General features: G+C 39.4%; 1 protein-coding gene across 1 annotated transcript in view; it reads left to right on the plus strand.

The window, feature by feature from the left end:
- The window catches only part of GUCY1A2 (guanylate cyclase 1, soluble, alpha 2), a gene marked incomplete at its 5' end in the record, with an annotated part of 152592 nt that overhangs the window by 101030 nt on the left and 34157 nt on the right, over nt 1-17405 (plus strand). Inside the window, one exon of the mRNA XM_014965766.1 lies at nt 5253-5396. Coding sequence (XP_014821252.1) covers nt 5253-5396 — 144 coding nt within the window. The remainder of the gene's footprint in view (nt 1-5252; nt 5397-17405) is intronic.

Genomic DNA, 17405 nt, shown 5'->3' on the forward strand with positions numbered 1-17405 from the left:
TGCTGTAGGAATTTTAGATTAGAATTGCCACAAGAATGACACCTCTGATTACATTTTTTATGTTTATTCCCAAACTGGGCTTTGAAAAAGATGCTGGTAAGAGCCTGTAGACTGTTGTGATTCTCCAATATTTTAGATTATAATCTTTAGACTTGCTTTTACGGGTTTCGCTTACAAAATGGTATTTCTCCCTCTGTGTGTAAGCCTGTGGAATGAAGTGTGACACTGTAGTTCCTTCATGACTTCTAAAAGTTCATATGCCTAATGACTGGTGCACATTTGTGCACTCACGAGGAAGAATAAAGAAGGAGGAATGGTACTTCAATAAACCACACTTTTCTTTCTGAACTGTTACTGAACCAACACCCCAACTTTATACCTGGGAAGCGTCATTGAGCTACAACTGCCAGTTTCTCAGTTAACAAAGCACAAGACAAGGTTTAGCTACTGGTAGTTAGAAGAGACCTGTTGGAGCTTCCCAGTGTGCAGTCTATTAACCTCTATTCTCTGGACACATTAGTATTGGAAAAATTATATTCTGTCTGTTGGGCTACCAGATTCATCTGGAAGTAATCTTCCACATGTAATCTGTATGAATTAAGAGTAAGTGACTACAAGACAACTCCTGTAGAGCTCTACTTCTATGAAACATACCGTTCACGTCTAAAACAGAAATCCTGAATCTACTGAGTTCAAACAGAGCTTGGCTACATAGAAAATGACTTCCCAAAAGGAGAAGATATTTTTGTTTGCTTCATGCTGCAAGACTTATACATTGTCACTCTACAGTATTCAGCAGTCTCAGGATATCTACCAAGAAGCTTTTTCTGAATTGGATAGTATACACAACCACTTCAAATAATTATGAATCTTAATATTTGATTTGTTGAGGGCCTGACTGAAAACCTTTTGGACATTTCCAATGATTTGATGTAGAATTATAGAAGGCCTTAGAGATACTTTTGTATTGCTGTTTACAGCAATCAATCCTGACTTCTTCCTTTGTTAATTAAGAATAAAAATTATATCCTAAATTTTTATGGATTGATCTAATTTTGAAATCTAAGTTCAACCTCACTTCTTTTCTATGGTACAATATCTTAGTTCTCAATTAATGAAAGCTGCAGTGAAGCTGACCACAGTGAATGTGAATCAGCAAAAAGAGATGAAAAATAAATAGGAGTAGCTCAAGCTGTCAGTGAATGGCTAGAACTATTAAGAGTAGTAAGAAACCATTCTTATAATAGAATAAAAATGTACTAAATTGCAATACCAGTGAAACTGTCAATCATATGGTGAAATATTTGAAACAGAATATATCTTGCTTTTTAAAAGAATCAGGATACTGTTTTCCAGTCTTACAGTGATAGCAAAATACTTTTTCCTGCACACATATCTAGGAAGGATATAAAAATCAAATATACTAATAATAACACACTGCAATGTTCACATTGCAAAGTAAAAAAATCAGAGGTCTGTTTATCACAAGATAGAGATTGCCTCTGAAGTTTCATTACTGTATATCATCATCTTGAATAGCATCAAACAGAACTGACTGTTTCTATTTTTAGCTACCTTGAGTAGTATCTTCCTTTTCAGTTAATCCTATTGACATTTACTTGAATATTTATGGAGTAAATTGGTCTCTGGTGTGCACAGTGATTTCAGGATCTAGCTGGCAGATAATTTGGAGTGAGTGAGTAAGCTATGAACAGTGCTTTCTTTTTCTGGTCCCATTCTTGCTCCTCACCTGAGATAAGAGAAATCTCCTTCTTCCCCATGAGTGTCTGACACGCTGACACCCTGAAATTCTGAAGTGTGATGTATTGCTCTCATTGCAGTTTCTACTTTAATGTTCTCATATAACCACATGAAGTTGAACAAGGACAAGTGTAAGGTCTTGCACCTGAGTCAGGGCAATCCCCAATATCAATAGAAACTGGGCAATGAATTGAATGATGGTGTTCCTACAGAGAAGGACTTGGGGATCCTGGTGGATGAAAATTTGGACATGATCTGGCAACGCGTTTTCACAGCCCAGAAAGCCAACCATATCCTGGGTTGCATCAAAAGAAACATGGCCAGCTGGTCAAAGGAGGTGATTCTCCTTCTCTGCTTTCTGCTCTTGTGAGACCCTACCTGCATCCAGACTGTACTGCATCCATTTCTGGGGTCACCAGTACAAGAAGGATGTGGAAACATTAAAGCAGGTTCAGTGGAGGGCCATAAAGATAATAGAGGGCTGGAACACTTTTGTGGAGAAATGCTGAGAGAGTTGGGATTGTTCAGGCTGGAGAAGAGAAGGCTTGTTGGAGACCTTGTTGTGGCCTTTCAATATATAAAGGGGGCTTATAAGAAAGATGGAGAGAGGTCTATAGTGACAGGACAAGGACAGTTTTAAACTGAATGAGGGTAGGTTTAGACTGGATATAAGGAGATACACTTTTTTTTACAATGAGGGTGGTGAGACACTGGAACAGGTTGCCCAGAGAAGTTGTGGATGCCCCATCCCTGGAAGTGGGACTTGGGACAACCTGATTTAATGAAAGATGTCCCTCCCATACAGGGGAGCTCACTTGGGACAACCTGATTTAGTGAAAGATGTCCCTCCCATACAGGGGAGCTCAACTAGATGATCTTTCAAGGTCCTTTTCAACCCAAACCATTCTATGACTTTATATGCGAAGATGAAATCAAAGTGCCAGGAACGATCTGAGTTAGGGAGCTATAAGAACTGGAGCTTTTTAAAAAAAATGGTTGGTGAATAAAAGACACAGGGAATTGGAAAATTTGCCAAATCTGATTTTGACAGAGGACTGAAGCAAGGTTAAAATTTGATGGAGCTACTTGGCATGGAAATTTCAGCTTAAATGCTTAATTAGGGAAAATCTTCTAGTGGCTGAAACAGGGACACAGAATAGTAACTCATTAGACAACCTTATTGTTATTCATCACATCCAATTTCAACTACCAGATCAGTCTCAACAGTCCTAGTCATTCCCCTGATACTCCAGTATTACTGTCACAGAAACTTCATAGGGACAAGCACTTTAAAGGGTATCCTACAATGGTATTATTATGCTTTCTATTTTCAGACGAAGATTAACGTGAGGCAATGTCATTCCTATTTTTCTGGTAGTACACAGATATGTACAATGCAACTCTAATGATGTTTCTCATTCAGTGAGTGGAATTTAGCTGTTAAATTAGTTTACACAGCTACGGAAATCTCCAAAGGGGAAGATGCTAACCAAATAAGTAGGTTTGCCCGAACATTGCAGGAACAGTATATGGTCCCAGATCTGTACTTGCTTACAGTGGTGCACTGCAGCTAACTGTACTGGAAACGTCATTGTGAAATTAAATCATTCAACAAAGTGCTGGTTATGTTCATCCACAATTTCAAGGATCACAGAATCACAGAATTGTGGGGGTTGGAAGGAAATTCTGGAGATCATCTAGTCCAACACCCCCCTGCCAGAGCAGGTTCACAGGATGGCATCCAGATGGGTTTTGAATCTCTCCAGAGATGGAGACTCCACCACCCCTCTGGGTAAAGATGACAATATGCAGTTATTTGGATTTCTGCTAATTCCTTCTAATTCAGAGCATTTTTTTCTATGCACTTCTTACCCATACAGAGTGTCTTTTTAACTTCTGATATTCTGATACTTTTTCTCACTGTGCTTCTGTGTTTTCTTATCTAAATTTTACATTTTTCACCAACCATTTGTTGTACTTGCCCATCCATTTGTTTTTGGAAAGCCGACCTCCCCTCCTGCAGGGCGTTGGCAGTCTCTGCTTCTTGTGGACAGAGACCCTGAGATGCGACTTGTGTAAAAAAGGCAGGCAGACAGCAGTATTGATTGCTCCTACGTGTTTTTTCTGTATACAAGTGCTGTTAGGAGCTTCCAAAAGTGACGAGGGAGCTCTAACAGCTGTCGCAGCTCTCACCTCATGAGAAACCCTGGGTTTATATATATCCTCCTGCACAATCAGCAGGAAAGGCTAAGGTGCCAAACTTGGCAATGAGCTTGGATCAGCTTCTGTTAAGTTTGACGGTGGGAAGTATTTGCTCATACTGCTGTTGTAGATTCAAGCTCTGGGTACATTTACATGTAGTACTTACTTTTAGAGATACTATTTCCAATTCTACCAGGACTGGAAATTAAGCTGAGAAGGCCCAGGTCAACTAATATTAGTGCAATCCTTGCAGAGAGAGGAATCAGCTCTATTTATTCCATAAATAACTCCTTGCTCAGTGCATGTTTCTTCTCACCCTAGTCTTTGCTGAAGTCTTTTCTGGCATTTCTGTAGTGCTGTGGGCAAGGTGAAAGCCAGATTAGTTATGCAGCAAAAACCAAACTAATCCTTGGAGGCTGAGTCTACTTGGGCATGTGTTAATGAACTGCGTGCAGAGCACGTTGCAGATGTTTGGGCAAGCAGACTGCAAAACACAATGCTGTCAATAAAGCTGCAGAACTCGAGGGCTTCAGTGTTTCTTGGGCTGCCTTTATCCAGAGCCGGAGGGCTTCTGTAATGTCTGTTGCTCCCGGTTCCTCCTGAGGGACAGCTTTCTTTAAAGAAAATCAAGGATAAGAGAGAGGCAAGGCCTGTCTGAAGAGACCAGAGGGATCAGTCTGCTGAACTTGATGCCTGAAGGTAGGGAATTCACTGTCAGGTAGCCTGCATAGTAGAGAGGCAGCAATTCTTATTTGAAAATAACGGAGGCAGATGCAACCAAGTCTGTAGCAGTAGTATCTGTTTGTAAATTCTCCCTATACCAGGAAGACTCTTCGCTGTTTTTTATGGCGATGTTTTGCTTTTTTCTAATTTTCTTCCTGATACACTTTTCTAGCAGAGCAAATAATAATCATGATTTATAATCATGTAGCACTATTCTTACCCAACAGAAAACTCAGGCAGGATAGTGCAAGGAATGTCTCGTTTAAGAAAATAGAGTTTTCTCTAAAACTGCTCTGGGAAAATGTGGTATCTCAGCTGATGGCATACCCTGTTCGAGATGTAATGATCTTTGGTTGTAATGGTGATGAACCACTATGCAAGCACATGTCAGGTTTTGACTGCACCTGTTTGCAAACTCAGGTAATTATGCTCCGTTGTCTAATTGCTTATTTTATGGATGTTTTGCTTACATGTTTTTAAGCAATGCTATTTGATTGCAGATAACTAATGGTAGGGATCTCTTCTCATTATCATACTTTAACATTAGATTTGTCTGATTGCTGCAGGTGGAAACAATAGGTGATGCGTACTGCGTTGCAGCAGGGCTCCATAAGAAAAGCCTTAGTCATGCTAAAGCCATTGCCCTGATGGCACTGAAGATGATGGAGCTTTCAGAAGAAGTTCTCACTCCAGATGGAAGCCCTATTAAGGTAACTGCTTTGCTCTTTGTTCTCAGCTAGTTGATGGTACTTTGAGCTGATTAATTCCATTGTGTTCTGTCCGTAGAAATTTGCTTATTGGTAGGAGAATTTCCAATTGCATCAATATATCACAGTCTTTTTAATGGTGTGTGTATTTCAGTGGGGCCCATTAACAATCATGTAAGCTATGCCATACTTTAGTAAGCACAGCTGACCACACAGACTAACTGTTGCCTTGTTATATGCATTGAATGCCTATTGGTGGCTGAAGAGCATTAGATGCACTCCTGGAGCCCTTCTTCCTATTCAGTTTAGCGTAAGAAGACAGTTCACACGATCCAGGACTGTCCCATGCTACAAGTCAAAGCACAGTGCAGTGACAATTGGCAAATTCACTCCAGAAGTAGGCTCCTGATCTCAACTTGAGTATTAGTGTAGAAGCACTCAGAGCTCTGCAGTTCTAAGGGGCCACATGCCTAGTTTCTAAATAGCTGTTGACCTGTATAAAAAAAGAATGTGTAGACTGCCTGCTCTTAGTGTTAATGTGCTTCCTTCCCACGCAACTCCAGTTCCTTCTCCTAGATTGTACAGGAGGTAGCAGTAGATGGAAAACCACTTGTCATTTTGTACCGTTTTAAAGTTCCACTGCTGTTCTGCTTCTCTTGATCTTATGCTAACCTTGTAGCTGCTGGCATTTGGAATTGGTAATGTTTAGGTGGAAAATGGAGATTCAGCAGGGAAGAAAAAGCATGGAGATACAGATGTGCCTTGCTTTTTCAAGGGTCAGATTACATGTTGTTTTCATTATGTGTACTCACTCCTGTTTCTGGTTAAATTGTTCTTCCCATAATACAAACCTTTTGTTTTCAAAGAAAATGGGGGGATTATGTAGAACAATTATTCAACACTGTCTAAAGTCTATAACAAAAGCCATATGCAGCTGGATGAGAAGGCTGGACAGACTTCCCATGGCATGACTTACATCGTGGTTGAAATGCACTTTGTAAACTATAGTTCCTCGTGTCTGTTAAATAATGAGGGTTGCATCTGAAATACTTCCTTTTTTTTTTTTTTCAAAAATGGAAACACCTGTTTTGAAAGTTAAAAACTTGACAGAAAGGAGGTAAAACTTTTAAATTGTTAGAAATGTATTCAAGGATGTTTCTGTGGTGCTCCTTCAGCAGTAAAATTGCATACTTCTCAGCTCCAACTCTTCTCTATCTATTAGTTAGATCATGGCTTGAACTATATTCCATGAAGTCTTTGTGTATGGTGAATCAAGAGAAATTTAATCTAAATTAATTGTTCTGCCCAGAAAAGAGAGTGTGGATGCAAGGCAACCAAGCTAGAAATTCCATGAAATATGGCAACACAATATTCAAATGAAAATATATTGAGTTCTGAATGAAATATTTTTAATTTTGTATATCAATATCGATGATGGATTTTTTTAAATGTCAAAATAAAATATTTGTTTGATTATTGAAAAATACCCACATATTCCAAAGAGCAGCTTTCTGAAAAAGTATCTTGGACTACGGATCTTTAAGAATTTTTTTTTAAAAAATAATTAATTGATCACACAATAAACATTAAAAGACAAATGTCTGAAGATATCAGAAAAGATAGCATTTTCAGTTTTGATACAGGACTGTTTCATAGCATCATAGAATCATAGAATTGCCCAGGCCAGAAGGGACCTCCAAAGGTCATCTAATCTGACCTCCCTGCAGTCAGCAGGGACACCCCCAACTAGACCAGGTTGCCCAGGGCCTCATCAAACCTCACCTTGAATATCTCCAGGGATGGGGCCTCAACCACCTCCCTGGGCAACCTGTTCCAGTGCTCCACCACCCCCACAGTAAAGAACTTTCTCCTAATCTCCAATCGAAATCTGCTCCCCTCCAGTTTAAAGCCATTGCCCCTTGTCCTGTCACTACAGGCCTCTGTAAACAGGCTCTCCCCAGCCTTCCTGTAGGCCCCCTATTAGGTCTCCCTGGAGCCTCCTCTTCTTCAGGCTGAACAACCCCAGCTCCCTCAGCCTGTCCTCGTAGCAGAGGTGCTCCATCCCCCTGATCATCCTCGTGGTCCTCCTCTGGACTCGCTCCATCAGGTCCATGTCTTTCCTATATTGAGGGCTCCAGACCTGCACACAATACTCCAGGTGAGGTCTCACCAGAGCAGAGTAAAGCAGAAGAATCACCTCTCTGGACCTGCTGGCAATGCATCTTTTGATGCAGCCCAGGATGTGACTGGCCTTCTGGGCTGCAAGTGCACCCTGCTTGCTCATGTCCAGCTTCTTGTCCACCAGCACCCCCAAGTCCCTTTCCTCAGGGATGCTTGCTAATACCTCACCCCCTAGTTGGTACTGATGGCAAGGGTAGTTCCGGCCCAGTAAACATACTAATTTAATCCTATTAAAATAGATTTTCTGGATTGTTTGATTTGTCCATTTTTCCAATGACTATAGCTGACTAATACGTTCTAGCTACACTGTCACATGCTGGGAGAGCTGTCTCCCATATCCTCTCCATCTTTTCACTTCCTTTTGAGTGATTGCTGCAATTGTGGGGAGATTTTGAAATTGTATGTTTTACTCTGAGAGACACAATTTGTGACTGTTTTCATTACCAGTGCCATTATTTTTCAGAAAATTCCTCATGATTTCAGTGGCTACATAAGAAAACCTATATATGAAAGACTGTAAAGACAGTGCAGAGGAAAAATGCTTGTATAGAATAAAATGTTAGGCATAATAACCAAATATTTTCAAAAAGTGCTAAAAAACCTCCTTTAGAATTCAGAAGAAATAAGTCAGTTCATAGTAATTAAACTGAAAGGAGAGGTACTGAGAAGCTCCTCAGTGGATGTTAGTTGTCCTGCCTTTAGTTTTAGGTGTAATAGATTTCAAGGCAGGAGGGATGGTGTTATCAACTAATCTCATCTCCTCAGTGACAAAGAACATGATGCTGTTGCCACCTTTCTACCTAACCTGGTAAATCATGTTTTAAAACCTTATCTTTCATAGAGGCATCTTGAATTGATTGTATATATATTAAGGGTAAGATTCCTCTCGCATGGTTGTCTACGCTGTAAAACTATTCAAATAAGGGCTTTTGGAGAAGTCTACTTTAATTTGTCCTAGTTTAGGTGCCTACTCTAGGATGAGATGAATCACGCCCTAAAAATGTGTATTTTCTCAGTTGTCTTTAAGGGGAGTCTATGGACCTAGCCTAAGTGTGGATATCTACACTGTAAGCTTCTACACTCTGTCAGATGAATCCTCCTACAAATAGCAAAGAACACATAGTTTTTCTTAGTGGTTATGTCAATGATCGTCACAGTTAAAAACATATGTATTATTTCTAAATTGAGTTGGCATGAATTTACCTTCCAGCCACTGTTAAATTGGCTAGAATGATCCCTATTTTTGTTAGCTGCCAGTTTTTCACTTTAAAACAAAGGTGAAAGTGCCCATTGTGCCACACATTAACAAATGCTCCATGTGCATATTGATGTCCTAAAGCTGTGTCAGGGGTAGTTCAGGTTGGGTATTAGGAAAAAGTGGTCAAGCACTGGAGGAAGCTACCCAGGGAAGTGTTCATTGCCCCAGGTCTCTCAATTTCTAAGTGTTCAGACAACATTCTTAGATATATGGTTTAACTACTAGGTTGCCCTGTGTGGAGTCAGAGGTTGGACTTGATGATCCTTATGGGTCTCTTCCAACTCAGGATGCTATATTTTCTATAATCTACCTGAAATTTAAGGAACCTCTAGGAATGTGTAATGGTTACTATGGAGTCAGCTCGGAACCATTATAGGAGACTTACTGCGTGACACATTTTACAGTAATGTTTTTCATTGAAATATTTAAATACTCATTAACATTAGATAAAAAGTACACAATGTAGGCTATAAGACAGTAATTCACTTCTAACCAGTGAATTAAATTGTACTATAATGTGGTTACTTTGAGCCATTCCTGATGATATGGGTGGGAAAACAAGTGCAGTATTTTGGCTATATTTTGACTTTAATTCCTGTCTGTGATTCATGTCACCAAGATCAAGTCACATTTCCTGCATCCTCGCCAAGTATGTTGGATATAGAATGCTGACACAGCTTTTGTTTTCTTGCATTGAAAAATCTACATCAGTATTTGAATATTTGAAATGAGCTTGAAATCAGAGGACAGTTTCTGCCCAGCTTTTGATAAATTGACAACTTTCATGAGTTGCTGTGACTAAATTCTGACTTTAGTCTTCAGGATAGTCTAGCAGCTATTTTGAAAAAATAAGGCAATTGCTTCACTAAGTCCGAGACAAATTTTCAAAACATATTTCCTAAAAATAAAGGACCTTCTGATCTTTGTAGTAAACAACTGTTCTGCTTTCTCTTTCCCCAAAACTTTGAGCCTTGATTAAATAGAAGAAATGATTCTCAGCCACTTTATATAATACATGAGACCACAGTTATTTGAAGTTCTATTTCTGTTAGTAGGCTAACAATTATAGCACAGTTATTCTGTTCTGATTGTGTTTTCTAGTAAGAAGGAAACATGCTAAAGACTCCATGGTGTTTGCAGTGGATTCATTTTCCAGAGGCCTGTCTGTTGTTTAAGCTCTCTGAGGTCACCACTGGAAACCAAGAGTTCAAAAGTTATTCCCCAGACTTGTGGAGTGTGACTGATATGACGAATGTTTAAGAGGCTAGTTACTTAGGGAGTAACGTTTTTTTTCCAGAGTCATTATGAATCTGTTTGCATTGTCCTGATGGGAAAGATTTCAGCTCTAGGGAAACCTAACAGCATTTAAATGTAGTGGGTATTTATTTGATGAATACTCAACTAGATATGGCTGACTTTATGATTATGGTTTATGGTATATATTTTTTTTCTAAATTATTTTGATGGATGTATTTTGTCGTCATCTCAGGACTGAATTCACCAGAACACAAATATTTACTTTTTGTAGTGTTTGAAATGTTCATCCTCGTGATAGCAGTGGATATCTTATTGAATGACACTTACAGTCCCACAATTTAGGAAGAAAAAAGTGAATGAACTAATGAAAGAATACCATATCACATAAGTGAAAATTTAGGGTAAGATTTTCACCTGTAAAGTGCTTAACAGACAGTCAAATGAAGTTTGTTAGCTGGGTACACAGTTATCATTTGAAAGTATTCATTGTAGCAATCACAAAAATATGTTGTTTGTACAGCCACGTGATCTTATGAAAAATCTGCTTCTTAAAACAATGTTTGTGTGGCCACTAAACAGTGATGGAGCTCAGGATGGTGACAAGGTGTATGAAGCAGGTCTGGTTTATATCCAGATGATGCTCCAGCCCCCTGAGTCAGAGCTCATTGCGCACTGATGAGAGCACCATGGTGTGCACCTGGCACATACTCAGACATTTGATACTTCCAGCAGAGCCAGAGACATGCATGCTGACATGCATGAGTAGAACAGAGACCACGAGCCTGCACTCCTTATACCTGCATGAGTCACCTGTGATTTGCAGGGTAATGAAAAAATGTCGCTTTGTAGAAAGAAAGAGTGAGCTATATTATAGCAGCCTCCACAAATCCTATCATCAGTGTTGTAACACAGTCTGTCTGCTCTTTTTGAAAGAAATATTTGTGACAGAAAATGGGCTGATCGTTCTCCTGTAGGTGATGGAGAAGGCTTCACGTCCCTGTATGATTTTTTTTTAAACTTGGTTCTATTTGAGGCAAAATCCCATTACTTTTGCATGAGCTAAAGCCTTAGTACAAAAGAAGGACTTTTGCATGTAGAATTGGATATACGCTTACATCCTTTCAGCAAAACAGTTTTTAGTCCAGAAGCACTTGTTTGATTTAGGTTCTGTACAACTAATTACTCTTAGTGCCCTATGTCTATAATTTGAAAATATTGATTTAAAATTGCCTCCTACATTTAAGTGAGAGTTACTTGCATTCAGAATATGCTTCATGTTTTATTACATTTTTTTAGATAAAGTGGAAGTACATTAATTTTAATAGCTAGAGATAATGCTTTAAGAAGAATTCTCCACAGCATTGACCTTTAGAGATAAAGGTCGCAATGCAGATCTCATTTGATGTGTTAAAACCCATAGGACATTATCAATGGCATCACTTTTTATCATACTTCAAATCTTGCCCAATTAATTTATGTGCAGTGTATATCCCAAAGAAAGAGAAAGGCTTCCTTTTCAGTTTATTGTTAAAAGGGCTGCTCTGGTACCCAGGTTTTGTACCTAGGTTTGACTAATGAGAATTCCCAAGACATTATTCTCTAAGATTACCTGCTTATTTTTACAGTGTACGAAGGTGGTCCTAATGCAGTTGTGAAGAGATACAGAACTGAGAACACACAGAGGCAAAGTAAACGATTTACATGAAGCTGCTGAAATCAACTACAATTATGTAGATTTGTTATATACAGGTATTCCTGTCTAAAACATAAAGATTGGGCCCTACCACAGTAGTTCAAAATAGTTTTAAAATATGTTCGTCTACAGCAGAAAAATGTCATGTATCATTCAAATGATTATGTTAAAATAACATGAGATTTAGGCCTGTAAATACTGTAATCACAAACTGAAGCAAACACATAACCACACTTTTCTTTTTGCTCACCTGCTAGTGACTAGTTCATGAAATAATCTAAATAGAGTAGTGCAAAAAATTTCTAGCTGATACTGGCTTCATTTTGATTAATTTATTCTCAGGTGGGGTAGACATGACTGTGTATTTGCAAGGTACATAATCTGGTCCTCAGCTCAGTTGTTTCTTTATTATCAAGATAGAGTACTTGATGCACTTGCAGCTTCTAACTTTCAGATGTGCCTTGCCAAACCTATTTTATTATTGGATTGATAAACTGCACTCAAACAATGTAGTCTGGTATTAGCACTATCAACACAAGAGCCTGTCTTCATCTATCAGCCAGAGAAATAAGAACAGCATGGCAGAGGGACCATTTCATGTGAAAAGTGGGATTAACCTCGTCCAAGTTCAGACACTGACAGTGTAAACTGCTACATTTAACTTGTCGCTGTAGCTTTCTCTTGAAATAGAAGAGAGTAAGTCAGTTTTAGTCTATATTCATCTGACATGTTTTCAGTGTCTACTTTATTTGAATCAGTGTTTGTCAGATAAGTCCTAACTTAAGGGTGAACAGGCTAATGAGCTCTCAGGAGGATGGACCATCCCACTGGAAAGAGCTGGACTGAGAAACAGGTTCAAATCTTTGTTCAGTCACAGCTTTTGCATGTGAATGTTAGGTGTTATCCAGAATTTCCATACTTCAACTTCCCATACATACAATGTAGGTGACAAATAATGTTTTTCAAGTAGAACCGTTTCTGTAACATGTCTAAGCTGTGTGACTTTACAACTATGCAGCTGCATTAGATTTGATTTGTGTTGTCTATTTAAATACCTGTGGTCATGATGATCTTTGAGAACCCTTCCAACCACTCTATGATTCTATGGTGACTGAAACAACAAAAAACTGAGTTTGATAAACCTCTGATCTCTGCTTGCCAAGCACCAAATTTTAATAAGCATGAACTCTACCTCTTGAGTGAGGGTTCAGAAGGGACCCTATTGTGGATTGTAATGACTCATGTCCACAATAAGAGTGACACACTTTTCTGAACAACATGGGAATGGGCAATGAATTTTAGCATGTGTAGCATCTTCTACTGGTTCATTAAGTGTTCCGCTTTGCATTATAGCAATATGGCACTTCGGCTCAGAACACAAGTAGAGCTTAAGTGCCAACATTTGCTTGAATTTACACTTTGTATTAGTTTCTAAATGAAGCAGCCATTCCCAAACACGCAATGAGAGAGAGTAGTGGTGTTTGTGTAATCCTTTTCAGTGTTTCTTGCCTTGCTTTTAATTTAGGTTGCGGCATGCTAGTTTTATAACAGTTTAGTGGTCCTCACCAAATGTGCATCTTTACGTAAGCAGTAAAAGGTTGTCTGTTTTGTTTTAAATTGTGAAAGGCTGACTGCTGATGCAGGCGTTCTCATCAGCCCTGTGTGAAAAGCTGTTGCGTTACTGCAATGCTCCTTTCTCCATCTGTGGTCTCCTAGCAACTTCGCCTTGTACCTAATGTCTACATCAGACTCTGGAAGGTATATAATATTCTATTTCAGGTTGGATAACTTCAAATTAGAAATTTCCTTGTGTTAGAAAAACAAAGAACAGTTCCACAGCAGAACCACGTGCATGAAGAGCAGTTTTTACTAAAAATGAGCCAGTACAAGAGTTCTTAGTTTCACAGGCAGCAACATTAGGGCACATTAGGGCAGCACAAGTCCTTTGAGGAGCGTTCAGGGCTGCATGTCTCTGAGAGAAGCTTGGTGATTTTTCTCAAGAGCATGTGTCGGAGACAGTGAGCCAAAGTGAGCCCCAGCTGTGGTTCCCTGGACTTGAAGAGACTTCATGATGCCACACCTCAGTTTGGCCCAGTGCCTTTGAAAATGTGAAATGAGAGGAGGTGATGTGTATCGCAGGATGTCTACCCAGGCATCTGGGAAATTGCAGGTTTTTTAGGCTACCCTAAAGGAAAATTCAGACCTTTCCCAGCCTTCCAATCATTTTCACTCAAGTGCTTCCTTTTCTCTGATTTTAATAATAATCTTTATCAATTGCTTAAAAAAATCAAGCCCATAGTTATTATTTGCAGCTTCTATTCTTTTGAAGGGACTTTGACATATCCAGTTGTATGGTACACTCACTGTGTGACAGAGTTACTGCATATATGTTGCAATAACAACGGTTAGTGGGGTTTAATATGACTAGTGGGTGCACAACAGCAGCTTTGTGGAAGAGGCCAGTCTGAAAATTAGATTCGTATTTATTTTACTGAAGAAGGAAGTTTCCCAAAGAGTTGGCTATTCTTTCAGGTGACACGAATTTCTTGTTTTAATCAGGTACTTAGGTAAAGTCTGCAGTAGATGATAAATGTAAACTTTCAAAGCTATCAGAACTTGATCCGGCACAGGATAAGGGCCAGCCTGCTGGGCATGCAATTGCAGGGTACAAAGGCGTACTATCAGGATCATTCAGGGTGAGCCCAACTTGAGTTGACTAATTAGAAGGCTATGAAGGTATTCTGTTTCTGACTGCTGAGAGGAAGATACCTAAAAGATGAACAGAGAGCTAATTAATAATGTGAGGATCACTGGAAAGAGGTTTTTTTCTTTGGACCTGGCCATTTCCTCTCACGCCGTGCTTTCTCTGATGTTATTGTCCTTGCGAGTAAGAAGCACAAGCATCTTTCTGTCTATACTTGTCTCCATGACAAAGATAAAGCATACTGATAGAAACCAGGGTGGGTACCCAGGGCACTTTGTGGACTTTTCCATTTGTTTATTGGTTTGCAGTGATTACTATATGGTCACAACTCTTTGTGACTCATAGTATTTAGATTTAGCTGAGTATAGAAATGCTTCTGTAATTCAGTCGTATGTCCTGTTCCCCAAGGCACACAAAACCTTACTATGCTGGCGGCACCTAGCTCATAACTTTGTCCTCATGCCTCACAGTGAGCAGATTTCCTTCTCCAGGTGATATGAGTACATGCACAGGGAAAAACAGTGAGAGTTTCAAGATTTAGATTCTTGCACAGGATTTGTGGCCACAGGATGTGCAGCTGGATTGTGGGGTTAGGTTTAAGGTCACCGTGTGACATCTCTCACTGGTCTGATTCTCACGGTTCAGCAGTCGTTCCAGACACAAACGCCTCCAAGTAATACTCCAGATGTCTGGCTAGTAGTAGAGCTGGTTGGGAATTTTCCATGGAGAACACTTTTCAGCTGAGAACACTGAACAATCAAAACCAAAAACTTCTGTAGAAATGTCTTGCCACATTTTTATCAGGCAAATTTACCAGATTTTTGGTCAATTTCTGATCAAGAAAAACTTGCTCTAGAATAGTGAATAAATTAGTTACTAGGACAATCACCTGGGAACAAAAAAAAAAAAAAAAAAAAAAAAAAACTTTAAAAAAAATAAAGCATTGAAATTTTGTTCTACTGTTTTGGCCTAGGCTTGGGTTGGGGCACTTTGCGCAGCTGCCAAAATTTCACATTCTGGTTTTGACTGTTCCAGGCAGTTAAGAACTTCCACCTGAAGCTGAAATTTCCTAGTGTTATTATTGTCTTTGACTCTTTATTCAGACAAAAAGAAAGTAATAATAACAAGAACAACAGCAATACAACCCACCAGGTGAATAAATAATTAAATCTGTGCTGTGCACTGGAAATACAAAAAAAAAAAAAAAAAAAAAAAGACAACTTTAAACAGAATAAAGCATTGAAATTTTGTTCTACTGTTTTGGCCTAGGCTTGGGTTGGGGCACTTTGCGCAGCTGCCAAAATTTCACATTCTGGTTTTGACTGTTCCAGGCAGTTAAGAACTTCCACCTGAAGCTGAAATTTCCTAGTGTTATTATTGTCTTTGACTCTTTATTCAGACAAAAAGAAAGTAATAATAACAAGAACAACAGCAATACAACCCACCAGGTGAATAAATAATTAAATCTGTGCTGTGCACTGGAAATACAGGAGGCCAATGGTATTACTTCTTTACAAAGGGAACAATGGACAAAAATCCCGAGAAAGTCAGAATTGCCACGTTAGTGATGTTTTATATATATATATAAAAGATGAAACCCCATATGATTTAAAATTGTCTGTGAACATTTAAAGGGTTGGGCTAGGGAACTCAAGGTAGCTGAGTGCTGAACTTTTCTTTTAAGTCCTAAGTAGCTGTTCTCTGCTTCCATCAGGGTGTCTTCCTGTCATATAAATTAAAAGTCAGGTTTCTACTATCAACTACAAGATTGTTTTTCTTATCTCCTGAGATGGAGAAGAGATAGAAAACATTACACAAAACCTAAATAAAAGTAGTGATATGAGACAATACACAAATCTACAAGGACTCACAGAAGATAAGCAGTAATACACTGAGAAACACACACAGATTTTGCATAAAAATAGTGCTTTATTGTCTTTTATGCAGTCTGACCACATAAGCATGAACAGAAAATCCTGTGAGGCTTGAATTCCCACCTCACTGAGTTAATAGGCACAGGTGATCCCAGAGGCCTCTGAGTGGGATGCAGAGGGGAAAATGCCATGCCCTTTACAGCTGTAGAAGTGGTTGCTACCTGAGAGTCTGTGTTTCCAGCTGTTGAGATGCTGTCAGGCAGCTGCTGTCCTGCGCTGCATTGCTCCAGCATCTGCCTCTCCTTTCAGTGACCGAGCTGTCGGCACCTGCTTTTTGCTCTGCTTACTTTAAAATGAAGAAAGCCTCCTCGGGCCAGTGCTTGTGATTCTTATTTATTGTTGTCATATCGATTATGTACATTGTCTTTTCTACACTGGGCAATATTTTTGTATTAGAACCATCGTTACATCACTGATGCCCCTTCATTTTCTCTCTCTCTTCCAAGGGTCCAAACAGTGGAGTCCCCTAATCCAAATGTTTTACTTTACCTGGGGTGATAATGTGCCTTAAGGGGCAGTTTTTAGCAGTGAATAGGGCAAATCTGCTGCCTCCTTTGATCTGACTTCCCCCGGAAGCAAGAGATGGTGTTATGCTTCCAGGAATCCTCCAATGTGCAGAAGTAATACATCCTCCTGGATAATGCAAATCAAGTATTCATGCATGGGGTGACAGTGCTAGCATGGCTCCCTCTTCTTTCACCCTGATGCAGGCTGGAGAAAAAGATTGAAGAAAGGGCCTCATTCCATCTCCTCCTTCTCACCTCTCCTTTGTCTCCTACTGCATGAATTGTCTTGGATAAGGTGCACTGGAAATAAAAAACCAAAAGAATGGAGCTGAGCTGTTGCGCTGCATATGTTCTGTTACACATTTAAAGGGCGCAGCTCTCCAGCTCTCCTCTCCATGACCTGTTAGTTTTCTTGCCCCTTTAATATAATTTTGGGGAAGATTATCCTACTGCAGGAAAGATAACCCTGACACAAAGCA

The sequence above is a fragment of the Calidris pugnax genome, unplaced genomic scaffold, assembly GCF_001431845.1.
Source record: "Calidris pugnax isolate Ruff unplaced genomic scaffold, ASM143184v1 scaffold20, whole genome shotgun sequence".
In the NCBI taxonomy this organism is placed as follows: domain Eukaryota; kingdom Metazoa; phylum Chordata; class Aves; order Charadriiformes; family Scolopacidae; genus Calidris; species Calidris pugnax.